Source organism: Anarhichas minor, unplaced genomic scaffold, assembly GCF_050575085.1.
Source record: "Anarhichas minor isolate MPS153535 unplaced genomic scaffold, ASM5057508v1 ptg000030l, whole genome shotgun sequence".
NCBI classification, from domain to species: Eukaryota; Metazoa; Chordata; class Actinopteri; order Perciformes; family Anarhichadidae; genus Anarhichas; species Anarhichas minor.
In genome coordinates, this window is record NW_027466476.1 from 10326863 (window position 1) to 10341599 (window position 14737).

At 42.2% G+C, this 14737-nt stretch overlaps 1 protein-coding gene across 4 annotated transcripts in view; it reads left to right on the plus strand.

The window, feature by feature from the left end:
- Nucleotides 1-375: 375 nt before the first annotated feature.
- smarca2 (SWI/SNF related BAF chromatin remodeling complex subunit ATPase 2) overlaps nucleotides 376-14737 on the plus strand; it is a 39090-nt gene continuing 24728 nt past the window's right edge. For 3 of the 4 annotated variants that reach the window (XR_012957542.1, XM_076105055.1, XM_076105056.1), the window contains exons 1-12: nucleotides 376-501; nucleotides 2380-2637; nucleotides 3393-3522; nucleotides 3973-4335; nucleotides 5858-5959; nucleotides 7690-7942; nucleotides 10020-10146; nucleotides 10928-11101; nucleotides 11249-11422; nucleotides 11974-12144; nucleotides 13004-13054; nucleotides 14418-14548. Coding sequence is in view for 3 of the 4 variants with exons in the window: in XM_076105055.1 (XP_075961170.1) it covers nucleotides 2410-2637; nucleotides 3393-3522; nucleotides 3973-4335; nucleotides 5858-5959; nucleotides 7690-7942; nucleotides 10020-10146; nucleotides 10928-11101; nucleotides 11249-11422; nucleotides 11974-12144; nucleotides 13004-13054; nucleotides 14418-14548 (1904 nt within the window). In the remaining variant the exon portion in view is untranslated. The remainder of the gene's footprint in view (nucleotides 502-2379; nucleotides 2638-3392; nucleotides 3523-3972; nucleotides 4336-5857; nucleotides 5960-7689; nucleotides 7943-10019; nucleotides 10147-10927; nucleotides 11102-11248; nucleotides 11423-11973; nucleotides 12145-13003; nucleotides 13055-14417; nucleotides 14549-14737) is intronic. The other variant, XM_076105057.1, reaches the window with a different exon arrangement.

Consider the following 14737-nt stretch of genomic DNA (forward strand, 5'->3'; position numbering starts at 1 on the left):
AATGGTAGGCCTACTTTGTTGTATTCCACCAATGCAAGCCAATATCTACCAAAATAAATACGATTTTAAAGAGCACTAACAGCAGATCAAAACCTTTCCCATTTGCACTGGTGCTTATAACAGTATAAGACACAATTTATTACATTACTATATTATTTGCTTCATGCTTGACAAGATCTCCAAGTTTGTAGTAAACTGTGCATCGCCTTGTTTGCAGTCATGGCCACTCAACCAGAAAGTTACAGTGATGGTTATAGGACAGAGACACGCCCAGGAAGCAAAAATCCGATGATTGACGTGAAATCCAGCCAATCACTGTGGACTGTAGGATGGGACTTCCGGTGAAATTGACAAATCAGCAATGGCGACGGAAGCAAAAACTTGACATGTCAGCAAAACAACACCGAGGGGGGAGTGAACTTTTTGGGCCAGCAGTCATATTTTGAAGGGAACAAAACAATATTTTCATCTAATTGTGTGCAGTTACAGTTCAGCCGAAAGGTAAAGTGACCAACGGCGCTTCAGCTGTGATACATAACTGACACGTAGCTACTGTAGCATTCAGCTAACTGTCCAAACTTTGTGAAACGAGGACAGTTCGCTAGATGGAGATTCGGTACTCGAAGCTAGCTAGCTAGCTAGCATAGCAGGTTAGCATAGCAGCTAACCTGCTATGCTAGCTAACGCCTGCTAACGTTAGTTAGCTACGTTCCCTGACGCAGACGACCTTAGGCGTCCTCGTGTGCTTCTAAATGTAATATTAAAGTCGATTTTGGTCTCTTAAAAATATCGCCACGGTCGTGTCAGGAGCTTGACTTTCATCGAAACATTATGATTTTCTTGCCTTGTATATCCGTGATGGCCACCAGTGTTTTTTGAGGAAGCCATGATACAATCAGAGTTAATATAAATACACCAAGCTAACGTTACTGTAACTGTACGGGAATTGTCAGAAAGCAACGATGAACGTTAACCTATTTGTACCACCTGTACCTTGCTATTTATTTTGTATTTTACTGTTAACGTTAATGCTGATCATATTTATTTACCTGTTTATTTATCTGTTTTAACGCTGTAAATAATGCATGTTTTTGCTGGAAAATGAGGTGAAAGCATTGATTGTTAGTCGTAATTACGGTACCGACTACCTCACTGTACGATAGCACACATGAGTCATTGTGTTATGCTTATGATTAAACAAATATAATCTGCAGGTGATCACATTATATCTCTGCAGTTAGCGATGGCTCTGAGGTCTGACAGCAGGAAGTCCTAGACAGACAGGTTGTAGTGTGACAAAGAGACAGTGGATGGACAGATGTGCAGTGAGACAGGTGTTTGTTTACATTACCAGGCTTGCAGTTCACATACTCAATGCGGCTCTCTTTGTCTCCAATGCACGCAGTATGTTTAATGGAATGGCTCGTGCTGCTGTTGTTACTCAGGGCCTCTACCCGTATGATAATGAGGCTCGGAAGTGTTTTTTGTTTTGCAATCGTCTCAAGTCACACTGCCGAAATATTGCATTGGCTATGATTTACATATTCTTTGGGGATTTGGGCCTTAATTGGCAGTGGAGAAGTAGAGAAGGAAGAGAAATGCATTGATTTGTTATTTATTACAGATTGTTTATTAATTCAGATAATGAAGGGACTCTGTCTCCGCAAGGTAGACCAACAATACATATTATTATACATATTACAAAACAGAGTAAACAGGTTATCGTTATTAATTCAGATTTATGCCTGTGCTTAAAGCAGAACTCTATTGTTTAGATCAAAGGTGCCAATTGCTTTATATTCTTTAGAAAAGGCTAACTCATCTCCATTATGGTTTTCTTTTTTTTTGTTAATTCAGTAGCAATCTATAACAAAATAATGTCTATTCTACATGAACTATACAAGCTATAAATAGTCTCTGTTTGATCATGTGATGAGACAATACGATATACGGCAGCTTCTCATCTTTCCCAATATAACAGCCGCAGTAACTCAATCGACTGTAATATTAAACACATTGTTGGTAAAATGTATATATGTGTGTGCGCGCGCACTTCATAACTATTAACGCATGTGCACTAGGCCCGTCTTAACTAGTCTACGCACCCGATAGTGCTTCAAATATGTGTGTACATATACATGCTACAGAAATAGGAGGAGCTATACAGTGTGATCCTGTCCAGTGACGCAGCTGTGTGATACAGAGTTCCTTTTTTTAATAAGAATAAACTTTATTTAATATATTTCATACATGAAATGTAACTCAAAAAGTTAAAGAGCAAACAGTTCATACAACAGTTTAAGACATAAGAATTTAATGGTGGTAATTGACCTTTTATTGTTTTCATGGTTTTGAAATCTTCTCCCCCCCCCTCTGAAGCTGTCTGGTATGCGCCCAGCAGTCCAGTAGATGTCCACCCCTTCAGACACATCCGGCGGAATGTCACATCCTGGCCCTTCTCCGGGGGCAGGTCTATCCCCAGGGCCCATCTTGGGCCCTAGCCCTGGACCGGACCCCTCACCGGGCTCCGTTCACAGTATGATGGGACCCAGTCCTGGACCTGGAACACCCAACGCACCTCATGGCATGCAGGGACAGAGTGAATACTCTCAGGATGGCATGTATCCTATGCACAAGGTACAGTGTGCTGTTAAGTGTCTCTTGATGTCTGCTCATTGTTTAAAATGAACAATCAACATGCAAATCCAGCTGCCACTTGCATATTTTACAGCATTTGACTGGTGCTAATTTCCAACCTTGCTCTTGCTCAAGGACAATGTTACAGTTATTTTATAACTCTGTGACGTCTTCAACAGGCTTAGTTCTTACTGTTTAGTTTTAATGATTGGTTGGACTATACTTGTCATTGTCACCTAAACAAAAGAAAGACAATGAAAACAGAAAAATCCAAAGTGGAACGCTACAAGCATCAGTGTGTCTCTGCTCGTGTGTTTTCTCGTCTTCTTTTGAGTGTCTTGACGTGTTGCACTTTAGAAATACATCTACTTGGCCAGTTGTTAATAAACGTCTTTGGCCTTCTGATCGACTTTTGTCAAAGATGTGACCTATAATCAATAGAAAGAAACATGTGGTTTTGCTCTTTGCAAGCGGTAGTATGAGTCATTTCAATTCAATTTTCTATTAAATTCTATTTGAATGGCTTGATATCACATCCCACGCATTTGCCTTCGAGGGCTTTATGATCTGAACGACATCCTCTGTCCTTGAACCGCCGCATCGTTTGGCTTAAATAGAAACAATACGATTTAATTTGTGGTTTGATTATAATCATCAGTCTTCGATTTTGATTTCAAGGTTGCTTTAGAGATTACAGTCCGGGCTGAAAATGTGTCGTATACAATGACTGAATCTTAATCTTCTCCTACTTTCAGACGATGGAGGGGATGAACGAGAAGACCATGGCGGATGCGATGCACTTTGGCCACATGAAAGGTGTGGGGATGAGGTCTCTGCATAGTGGTATGGGGCCTCCTCAGAGTCCGATGGACCAGCACAGCCAAGGTACCCTGTTACTTAAGTTTCTAAGCAGGCAAAATTAATTATGATTGTTTTATTAATTGAAGTTTGTATTGAGGCAGCTTTCTTTTTCTCAGGAGCATCATAAACTTGATCAGTACTTTAAGGCAGTGGTTCCTCTTTGACCTGTGTCCACCTTAAACAATCCTAGATCTCCAGATTATAACAACCAAATTGTGATTATTCCTCATACTGTTAAATATTTTTTAATAGGTTCAAAGAGTAAAAATAACCGAGGCGTTAACAAGAAAAAAAAGTTTTTCAACTAATTTTGTGTCAGAGAAAAATGAATTTGTTGTTTTTCTGTCTTGTTAATAATCTGTCAACACCGTAGATTAATTTACCGGGTTGGGAACTACCGCTTTAAGGGCACTAATGTGAATTTTGGTTCTGTTAAAATCATTAAAAAAAAATCTCTCCTTGCCTCCACTGTAGGATACATATCCCCCCATCCATCCCCCATGGGTGTCCATGAGCATGCTTCTAGTCCCATGTCAGGAGGTGGGGTGCCCACACCGCCCCACATGCCTCCCTCCCAGTCGGGCCCCATGATGCCCATGGATCCCCAGTCAGCCGGGCCCAACATGAGCCAGCAGGGGCGGGGACCTTCTGCCTTCAGTCCGGTCCAGCTGCAGCAGCTCAGAGCTCAGATCCTGGCCTACAAGATCCTTGGCCGTGGGCAACCGCTGCCTGATAACCTCCAGCTGGCTGTTCAGGGCAAGAGGAGTCTACCCACAATGCAACAGCAACAGCAGCAGCAGCAGGCACCTAGTGGTAGCCCTTACAACAGGCCTCCAGGTAAGAAGACACAGATAAAAACTGGTTTTGTTGTGTGACGTTGTGATCTAATGCAACTAAATCTGAACACACACGACACTTTAATATAAGCTCAGTGTCCTCCATGAAATGTGAGGCAAAAATGTGGATGGTTCATATCTCAGTGGGCCGAGAGTTTGACCTGAGAGCTTCCACACGTGCAATGTAAGCCGGCAGTTGACGCTGCCCGGCATGAACAGTGTGTCAGCTCGCACACTGAGATGTTGATAAATTCAAGTTTATCAAATCCAAGTGATTTTCTGGTGCCAGAGATGCTTTTCATGGTAAGAATCACAATTTTGGTGTCAACATAGTTGGGATTTCTAACTCATTTCTATGAATGTCTGTTTGTTCTCGGCAATATTAAGAAACCTTATCAGCCAATAAGTGCAGTAAACCACTGGTATGATGGAAAGTATGTAGTCGTATAGTATGATTACATATTTAATGTTATATAAGTGCTTGTTAACGCAGTGGTTGTCTGACGCATCAAAACTCCATAAATTTGGAGGCTTTTTGTGGGAAATGATCTTAAAGGTGTCAGAGTCAGTTAATCACAAAATATTTTGGTTTTTATTTGGGGGGGGGGGCTTAAAAATGGTCATGCAAAGGTACTGGATATTCAGATTGTTGTGTATACGGAGCATCAATTAAAGACTATTTACGGCCGGGACACACGGCCTGAGTGAGCAGCACGGCTCCGCTGATTCACTGCAAAGATAGACAGTAGAAGTGATCTTTTCAAAGTTTATTGACATCGTACCAGCAACAATACTTCAGTTTCAATGTCTATATCTATCAAAGACATTAAAAATGGTTCATACATAGTGTAACTATAATTAACTAAAGACATCCGGTCACTGTTTAAAGATAAAAGCCCTTTAGTGTCTTTCTTTAGACAAAGAACCTTCATTTGTCAATACAAGGCTTTTATTCTGAAATAATGAATGAATAGAGTAACAGCTTTTAATTGTAGATTTTTCTATTATTTTGTACAAATGAGCACCCTTGTCTCACCTTACCTTTTACCATCTAAAAGAAATATATATATATATATATATATATATATATATATATATAAAAGACATTGATGATGAAATGAAATGAAACATTCTGACCATTATGAAAGGCATCTCTATGCAGTAAGACGAGCTCTCAGCAGCAACACATATAAGCTATTTTCATCATAGATTAATCTGCTGGTATGATAACACTTAATTGAATAAATGCTAAGTCTTTAAATAGTCAGAAAATTGATAAAAGGCCCATCATCATTTCTTCAAGTCCAAGTTTACATATTTAAATAACTGGTTTTGTCCGACCAACAGTCCAAAACCTGAACAGAGAAAAACAACATGAGAGAAGCATGAACCTGTTAATGTGAAGCATTTTCTACAAGAACCAAGAAAACCAAATCACTTTTGTCAAACTGTAGCTACCGTCCCATCACCGGCTCACATTATGTGTGAAGTTCTTAAAATATGAATTGTTATTGTGTTGGAAGGTATGCCAATGGCACCTTTGGGTGGTCCCCAGTCAAGTCCCTGCCCCACCCCAACCATGCAAGGACACAATCAGAGCGCAGGACCCAAGCCTTGGTCTGACGGTAAGTACGTCCTGAATAAGTGAAGAGTAAAGTGTGTCGGCCGAAGCCACGCCGAGCTGCTTTACCTTTTGATTTACAATCCGGCTGTTCACCACACACATTTACAATCTGATGTCTGAGTGAAAGGTTCGAGGCTCTGTTTGATGTGTAGTCTTACATCAGATTCTCTTTGAAAGGAGGTGAAAGTGAATCCTTGTGAAGCCGTCGGGGATGGTGTGTGTAGAGATGAGGCAATCCGAGGTTGATTGAAAGTACAGCGTGACAGCGCAACGCTTTTGTTTCTGCTGCAAAGAGGGAAACTATTTGAATATGTTTATTTCTGGTTTTCTCTCAAAGCCAGCAAAGAGTGAGCGGTGCTGTTGATGAACACGACTCAAAGCCTACCTGGGCTCTAGAGAGCAATTAATACCGTTAATTCTATTTAAAGTTGGGCAAAATGTTGGGATGACTAAATGATGTGGTGAAGTTAATCACCAGTAGAGTGAATTATAAAAAGTCAAAACATTCTCCAGTTCTTTGTCATTGATGCAGCTTTCTAAAGTTTGTTTTCTTTGACTTCCAAGCTTTTGAAGTACGTTTTTCTTTCTTTCTTTTTATAAATATTTCTTTTAAACATTAGACTTCAGGCCGAGGGTTCTCAGGTGGAAAGATCATAGCTGTCATTCAAATTGAAGCATTGATCCACCTCTTAAATATTGCATTCATTGAGAACCGTCCCAGTTGTCTGTAGCTCTCTGAATAAACCACCACAGTGTTCACACACACACACACACACACACACACACACACACACACACACACACACACACACACACACACACTGGCAGAAGAACAGGCTTTTCCAGGTCTCTGCATCTCACACACAAGTGGTACCTATACACATACACGCGCTCAAAGTTTTCCATGTAATGAAAAGCACGTTCAGCACCTTTGGCTTCTGTTAACAGCAATTCATATCCAGAACAAGTCTCTCTCTAGATAACTGTGTTAACAGGAAACCCGTAAATAGACAAAATCAATTAACACGGCTCACTGTTTCATGGGAACTTTAACGAACGGATCATGTCTTAATGATTAAGACATGAAAGTTAGGGTTGGACTATATGGCAACAATAATTCACGCGATACACGCAGTGAATGCATTCTCTGTCTGGTGGTTTAAGGAGATATGTTTTCTGTTTTTAACAAAAACAAATCAATACAAAAGATACAAAATCTCATCTCCCACTGAGGCCAATTTAAATCTGAATAAATACTGTTTTTACAAAGAGCAACAGTAGAAGGTACTCTGACGGCAAATTGGTCCCAGGTGAGGGAAGGAACCAAACAAAGAGATCTACGTAGAGAGAGAGAGAGAGAGAGAGAGAGAGAGAGAGAGAGAGAGAGAGAGAGAGAGAGAGAGAGAGAGAGAGAGAGAGAGAGAGAGAGAGAGAGAGAGAGAGAGAGAGAGAGAGAGAGAGAGAGAGAGAGAGAGAGAGAGAGAGAGAGAGAGAGAGAGAGAGAGAGAGAGAGAGAGAGAGAGAGAGAGAGAGAGAGAGAGAGAGAGAGAGAGAGAGAACCCGGCTGGTTAAAGTAGTTACTATTAAAGAAAAACGTCACTAAAACAGGCGATGAATCCATAAAACATTGGTGTCAAAGTAACTACTTATGATTATTTAGTGATTGTCATAAAGTATAAACCTGCCCGACTGTGACGGGACCCGCTAACGGACTAAGTCTTTGGTCTCCAGGTCCGGTTGGTGAAACTCAAGCCATCGCTCAGAAGCACCTCACCCCGGTACCCAGCGGACGCCCCTCCCCCGCTCCTCCTCAGGCCTCGGCTCTGCCGGCCGGGCCCCCCATGCCGGGCGGCTCGGTGACCCCCCAGCCTCCCGGGCAGCAGGTGTCCCCCATGCTCCAGCTGCAGAAACAGAACCGCGTCACGCCAATCCAGAAGCCCCAGGGCCTGGACCCGGTGGGGATCCTGCAGGAGAGAGAGTACAGGTATTTATGTTCATCGTATAGTCATTTAACTCTACTGTCGTCACACAGGACTGCATGTACAATGAACTTTAAGTTCCATTTAAATTCTGTATCCTGTCCTTTAAATTGTGTTAATTCAGACTTGAAATGTTACGACATCTATCCAGTCAGATCCAGAGACCGGATCATGTCTGAAAGGGTCTCACCTGTGAACTTTAATAATGTGTTGGAGCCCCTCGTGTTCGTTGGTAAAGCTTGTGTGCATAAACAACACGACTCACTGATATCTCTGTAATATTAGCCCACAGGCTGAATCATTTTCTGAAAACAAGAGACGGCAGACGGCGGTACGAGGCAGGCTCACAGGTCTTAATCTCTGAGGCTCTGAGGCTCCTTCATGCAGCTTTAAGCCTCTTGTATTGATGATCTCTTCTTCACGTCACCCTTTACGAGCTGCAGTGGTCAAGAAACGCTCAGACAGCCGACCTCTCGGTCCAATTAGGCCGTCTGAACATGAAGCACCTACTGTGGAACTGTTGGAGTAAAACAGTAGTGTATTGTTTATTGATAAATCCAGTTGAGTAATCCAAACAATAAAGTCCGAGCGAATAAATGATATCCAGTGTTACCCTCAGGCGTGTATGAGGTGAAGCTACATGAGAGTACTACAGAATATGCACTCCTTAGTACCTCTGTATGGATTCTGTGCTTTCCTGAGCCGCTTTCGATGACAAGACATATGAGCGGGTGTTGGATTGAATTGTAATGAGGGAAACAAACTCACAGCGTACCTGCTGTGGATTCCCACACAGAGACACAAGGACAGGCCAAGGCTCTGTTCTAGTCGTACAAATATCTCCTCTACCTCTCATGGTCAACCCTCTGAAGAGTTAAAGTCCTACGTGAACTATAAAGAGCCAGTATGAACCGGTTACGTATCGTACAATATAACAGTGCTTCCTCTATAGGAGGACAATACTGCTTTGCTGAACCTTTAATCATCTCAATAAGGTTTAGTGTGGCTCACATATCAACAGGATCTCACAGATTTATTTATAATATATAAATCAGTTATTTAAAAAGTGTGGCAACGATGTATTGGCACAATTTTAACACAAACAAACTTAATTTTTTTTATTTAATATACTGAGTGGGACATTTTACAGTTGAAAAATCAAATTGTCAAGTGGACAATCTATAGACACTTTACCTCAAGCCTAGTTTGGCTTTTCTGTACTGCAATACCTCCTTACTTATCGGCATACTTCATTAATTTAGTAGTGAAGAGTTGAGGTGCACACCAAATAACTACAACATCTCCTGGTTTGATGCGTATCCTCTCTCTCTCCCTCTCCCTCTCTCTGTCTCCCTCTCCGTCTCTCTCTCGCTCTCCCTGTGTCTGTCTCTCGGTCTCTCTCTGCCTCTCTCTCTCTCTCTCTCTCTCTCTCTCTCTCTCTCTCTCCCTGTCTCTGTCTCTCTCTCTCTCTCTCTCTCCCTGTCTCTGTCTCTCTCTCTCTCTCTCTCTCTCTCTCTCTCTCTCTCTCTCTCTCTCTCCCTGTCTCTCTCTCTCCCTGTCTCGCTCTCTCTCCCTGTGTCTGTCTCTGTCTCTCTCTCTGTCTCGGTCTCTCTCTCTGTCTCTGTCACTCCCCCCCCCTCTCTTTTTTGATTTCCAGTTTGTGGTCACTGAGCCTGTACTTGGTGAGGATCTGTCTCTGCTTTCTATCTCTGACAGTAGAGAGATAATCTCTTTCTAGGGCCAGATAACATTAAATATACTTTGCCTTTTAGTTTCTTCTTTCCAGTGTTCCAAACCTCTCTCAATCAAAATGTCTCTCTCCACTTTGTAGTCACAAAGTCCGGCTCACTTAACTCCGTACAGAACACTTTTATTAATCTCTTTTAATAAAGGCTGTTGTGTTTTTTACGGCTTTGCACACGTGTGTTAACCTTCCTGCTGCGTCTCGGAGCGATGAAGCAGGTCTGCCGTCCGTCCAGCGGAGGTTGAGATCCTGCAGTCCGAAACGTTTGCTTTTTATCGCTCGGTCTTTCTGGAGCAGTTGTTACAGTTTGATTTACCGCCGTCGTTGATGCTCCTCAGGCTGCAGGCTCGGATTGCACATCGAATCCAGGAGCTGGAGAGTTTGCCGGGCTCGCTGCCCCCTGACCTGAGGAGTAAAGCCACGGTGGAGCTCAAGGCACTGCGTCTGCTCAACTTCCAGCGGCAGGTACGCAGCGGGGGCTTCGTTTCATCTTCAGTGTTACAGCACAGAGTGTTGATTTACCCAGAATACCTCACTGCTAGAAACACTGCTGGTTTCCTCATTGACCCCTGACATTGAATCCACACGACAGGCGTTAGTTTTACTAACCTGGAGTTTAATCTTTAAGAACTATTTAAATTCATCAGCAGCCAAAAGAGTGATTTGTGTATAAAAAAGCAGTTTACTCAGATTTGCATTCTAGCGATATCTACAGATTAGTTGTTTAAAATATTAATAATCATAACACATTTTATTTAAGAGGCGCTTTTCCAGAAAGTCAAAGAAAAGGAAATATTTAAAAACATGCATCACAATAGACAATTAAGCAATTTAGACAAGCAATGAAATGGTTAGAAGTTAAAAGGACTCTTAAAAATGTTTGAAGTAAAAAGACACAACTAAGTAACATTTGTGGCAGTCTTGCCGTTAGTCTCTCCAACTTCAGCTGTGTGTAATAAATATTACAAAATAACTTCATTTTAAAAAAAAACTCGTAATTTAATTACAGTTTAATCTAATTTTGTTTCTGCCTCACGGCACCTTCAGATTTGTAATATCTTCTTATGAAGTTCACCAAAAACCCCACAATGCCACAAAGTTTTTAATAAAATAACTTCCGAGTTAATTGGACTTCACAGAATGTAATGGTGTCTCATAAGCTGCAGTTTGATGTATTATTTAAATGTCCTTTTAACGTGCACGGTTTTCGACGGTACAGATTTAACTAATCCGTGCATTTCTGCAGCTGAGACAGGACGTGGTGGCGTGCATGAGGCGAGACACGACCCTGGAGACGGCGCTCAACTCGAAGGCGTACAGACGCAGCAAGCGGCAGACGCTGAGGGAGGCTCGCATGACCGAGAAGCTGGAGAAGCAGCAGAAGCTGGAGCAGGAGAAGAAGCGCAGACAGAAACACCAGGTGAGTTCAGAGAAGAGCTGGGTCGGCAAAAAGTCCAGATGAGGAAGAGAAGAACATTAAAACAAGACAGCGAGGCGGTAATTCTACCACGTTGTCGAAATAGACATTTAGGCTTCAACAAGTTCTGTGACTTGTTTTTGTTTTTAGGAATATCTCAACAGCATCCTCCAGCACGCTAAAGACTTCAAAGAGTACCACCGCTCGATGTCCGGTAAAATGCAGAAGCTCACCCGAGCCATCGCCACCTGGCACACCAACACGGAGCGGGAACAGAAGAAGGAGACGGAGAGAATCGAGAAGGAGAGGATGAGGAGGCTCATGGTAATCTAACTGCATCACTCCCCTCAGGAGTAAATATCTCACACACACAGAGAGCATACTCTGATAAATACTGTATGAATATATTACAGATCCACAGTACGGTACAAAAGCATCTTCATCAGTCCCAACAAACGGACTGGTCCATCTCATACAGTATAAGCCACATGAGCTGTCCTTGTTCGTTATTTTGTCAATCCATTCCAAAAGAGAAGGAAAACCAGAAAATATTCACATTTAAGAATCTAGAATCAGAGATTTATTTTTATTCTTACTTAAACTTTTAAATCGATAAAATTGTTGCAGCTTTATACCTGTTTTCCTATGAATTTGACCTGATAAATACAACGAGTGAGAGTGATAGACGGCGTTCAGGACTCACAGTCAGAGCTAATGAGCCGAGGCAGCTGCCAGCGTGGTAGTAAGTAGAGACCGTTCGTTCATGACAGTGACTCGGAAACAGTATTTAATGTTAACAAGTGTCTTGCTGATAACTGATGCATTTAATAAGGCTCCATCGATTCCCATCTCACCATGAACTTCCCCTCTCTCAGGCAGAGGACGAGGAAGGCTACCGAAAACTCATCGACCAGAAGAAAGACAAGCGTCTGGCCTACTTGCTGCAGCAGACGGACGAATACGTGGCCAACCTCACCACCCTGGTGTACGAACACAAAGCTGCACAAGCTGCCAAGGATAAGAAGAAGAAGAAGAAGAAAAAGAAGGTAGGAGGAGAAATGGTTCAGGTGGTGATTATTCACAGGATGTAGCTCCAAGGTTTTTACTATCTACTGTCAAAAAACATGAACATGAAAGGAGCAAAACCGTCGTGTGTGGCACTCAACGTAAAACTTTTAAAATAGTTTCAATTTCCCAGGAGCTTGACCGAAGCAGTAAACGTCTTTCAGGTGAAAACAGCTCGGTGCTGCTCTTGTTCTTTTTCAGTTTTGCCGAGTGTCTGTCGTTACATAAAGCAAATCCAATCTTCCCCCTCCGAGCACCGCCCGCGATTTAACTGTGAGATGAATTATCACCTCTAATCCCCCTAATCTCATGGGTCGTTATTTAGTTTATTTCAAACCTTATTGTGAAGGATCACATTACCTCCTCTGCGTTTTTTTCAAGCATTGAAAATGGTCTCGAGCTCGGAGACACGGCGGGCTGAGAGCACGCGCTACTCGACACGTAATTTCACACCGTCTGTCAGAGAGAGGCGGAACGAATCGGAGAACTCCACCGGTGTCGTCTTTGACTGGAACGAACACGTGCACGACACCCGCTCTGAGATCCCTGACACTGACGTTAGCCGTTTGAAGAGGCTCTTTGTTTAACCACATCCTGTGTGACACCAATAGACTGTATGTGTGGTGATGATCCCCTAAAAACACAACAAAGTACCCCACATGACCCGTGATAGTCCTGATGGAGAGCTCTTTAGTGGAGGAAACTATGCCATTATAGAGCCGCCATTATTGAGGAATGACATAATGCTGCTGTTACCTGTACTTTAAACACACCCTGCTGTTATAGAATAACATTTGTGACGATACGTCAGCTGAATGTGTTCATGTGTTTGATGTGTAGAGGGTGGATGGAGATGGTGAAGGCACCAGCGGCATTGGACCCGATGGAGAGGTGAGTCTCAGAGCTTCCTGTTGGTTTTTAGTCCTTTTTGTTGTTGTGTTGTTTAGCTGTCCAGACGTTACTGTTTTCTCACAGCTTTTATAGGTGTTTTGTTATTGGTGTTTTCAGTGAAAAAGCTGTACAACCCCACTGTTCACTAGCAGACGGACACATTTAGAGACTAGCTGGTGAACATTGTGGAGCGTTTAGCAGCTAAAGAGACGGATGTTTCCCTCAGGAGTTGGTGGAGACCAAACACACAGAGCCAAAAGAGAGAGAATATTGTACTTACATTGAACAGGTGGACACAAAAACGACTCCTAGTGGATGATCATGCTGTTACTGCTGGTTGAGTAAATAAGCTTCTGTATGCTGATAAGTTCACCATATCAACTTAAAAGGTGACGATATTTCAATGTTGTCTTACAAGTTGTTATTGCAGGTTTGAAGAGTATTTCATGATCCTATCTGTTTTAAAAATAGGATCTCAGGCTTTAATATTGTCCTTTGTTTATTCGAGGATATTTAACTATCATTCAAATCTTGTTATGATATTCATGCTCTGCTGTGTTATGAAACCAAACCCGCACTTCACCTCAGCTGCTGTCAGATCACACAGTGAATATCCACCCAGAGGCAGATTCTACCCTCGATGATACTACAACCACAGCACCTCTTAGATAATAAATAATGCAACAAACAGAGAATTTGAATTCTGAAGTGTGAATGCTCACAGCTTCCCTCAGCTCTTAATTGTGTTCTCCCTCCTTTGCCTCAGAAATGGATACGCTAAGGCCTTAATGGCCAATTTTGGAAGAGACATCCATTAAAGTTGTTTACCTCTGAAGGGGGCTGTTGAAGTCTCAAATGCTGGATTTTATTGAAGATGATGGGTTTGATATCCCTACGAGTACCATTTAAAGCAATGAATCAGTGAAGCAAGAACAGAACTTCAAGTCATGTTGATCTGAATTGGAACACAGACAGAAATACAGACAGTTGTCCAGATAGTTTAGTTTTAGTGTCATGTTGATGCCATAGTCAGGCGAAGTGGGCTTTATATCCACTAGGGTCGGGCAATATTACAAGTGACTCAGATTGAGAAAAGATGATCATCACTTTCTAAAACAATTTAGATTCTTATTATCGTCAAAACAACAATCAAACGTTTACTCAGTTATAGATGGTCGATCTGATCGCTAATAATGTCGACAGGCCGTTTTATTATTATTATTATACGCAGCATTAACAACAGCAACATGAGGAGCTACGGATGTAAGAATGAATTCAGATACTGTAGCTCATTGTTCTCATGTCAAGATGAATAGATAGATCTACCTACACGTTTTCTCCTTTTTGTTTGTTTGTCGTGCAGCCCATTGATGAGAGCAGCCAAATGAGTGAGCTGCCCGTCAAAGTGATTCAGACGGAGACGGGGAAAGTCTTGCAGGGGACGGACGCTCCCAAATCCAGCCAGCTGGAGGCCTGGCTGGAGATGAACCCCGGGTGAGGAGGAGGAGGAGGAGGCACATTACTGCTTAGGAACATCAAAACATAGTCAACCTCTTAACAAAATAAAGTGAAGTTGTTTGTGTATTTTGGAAAGTATTTATAAGTTCATATCATGAGTTTCTGCAGGTGGTGCACTTTCTTTCACTGTTGTTTCACTTGCGCTGTTCGCACATAACAGCGACC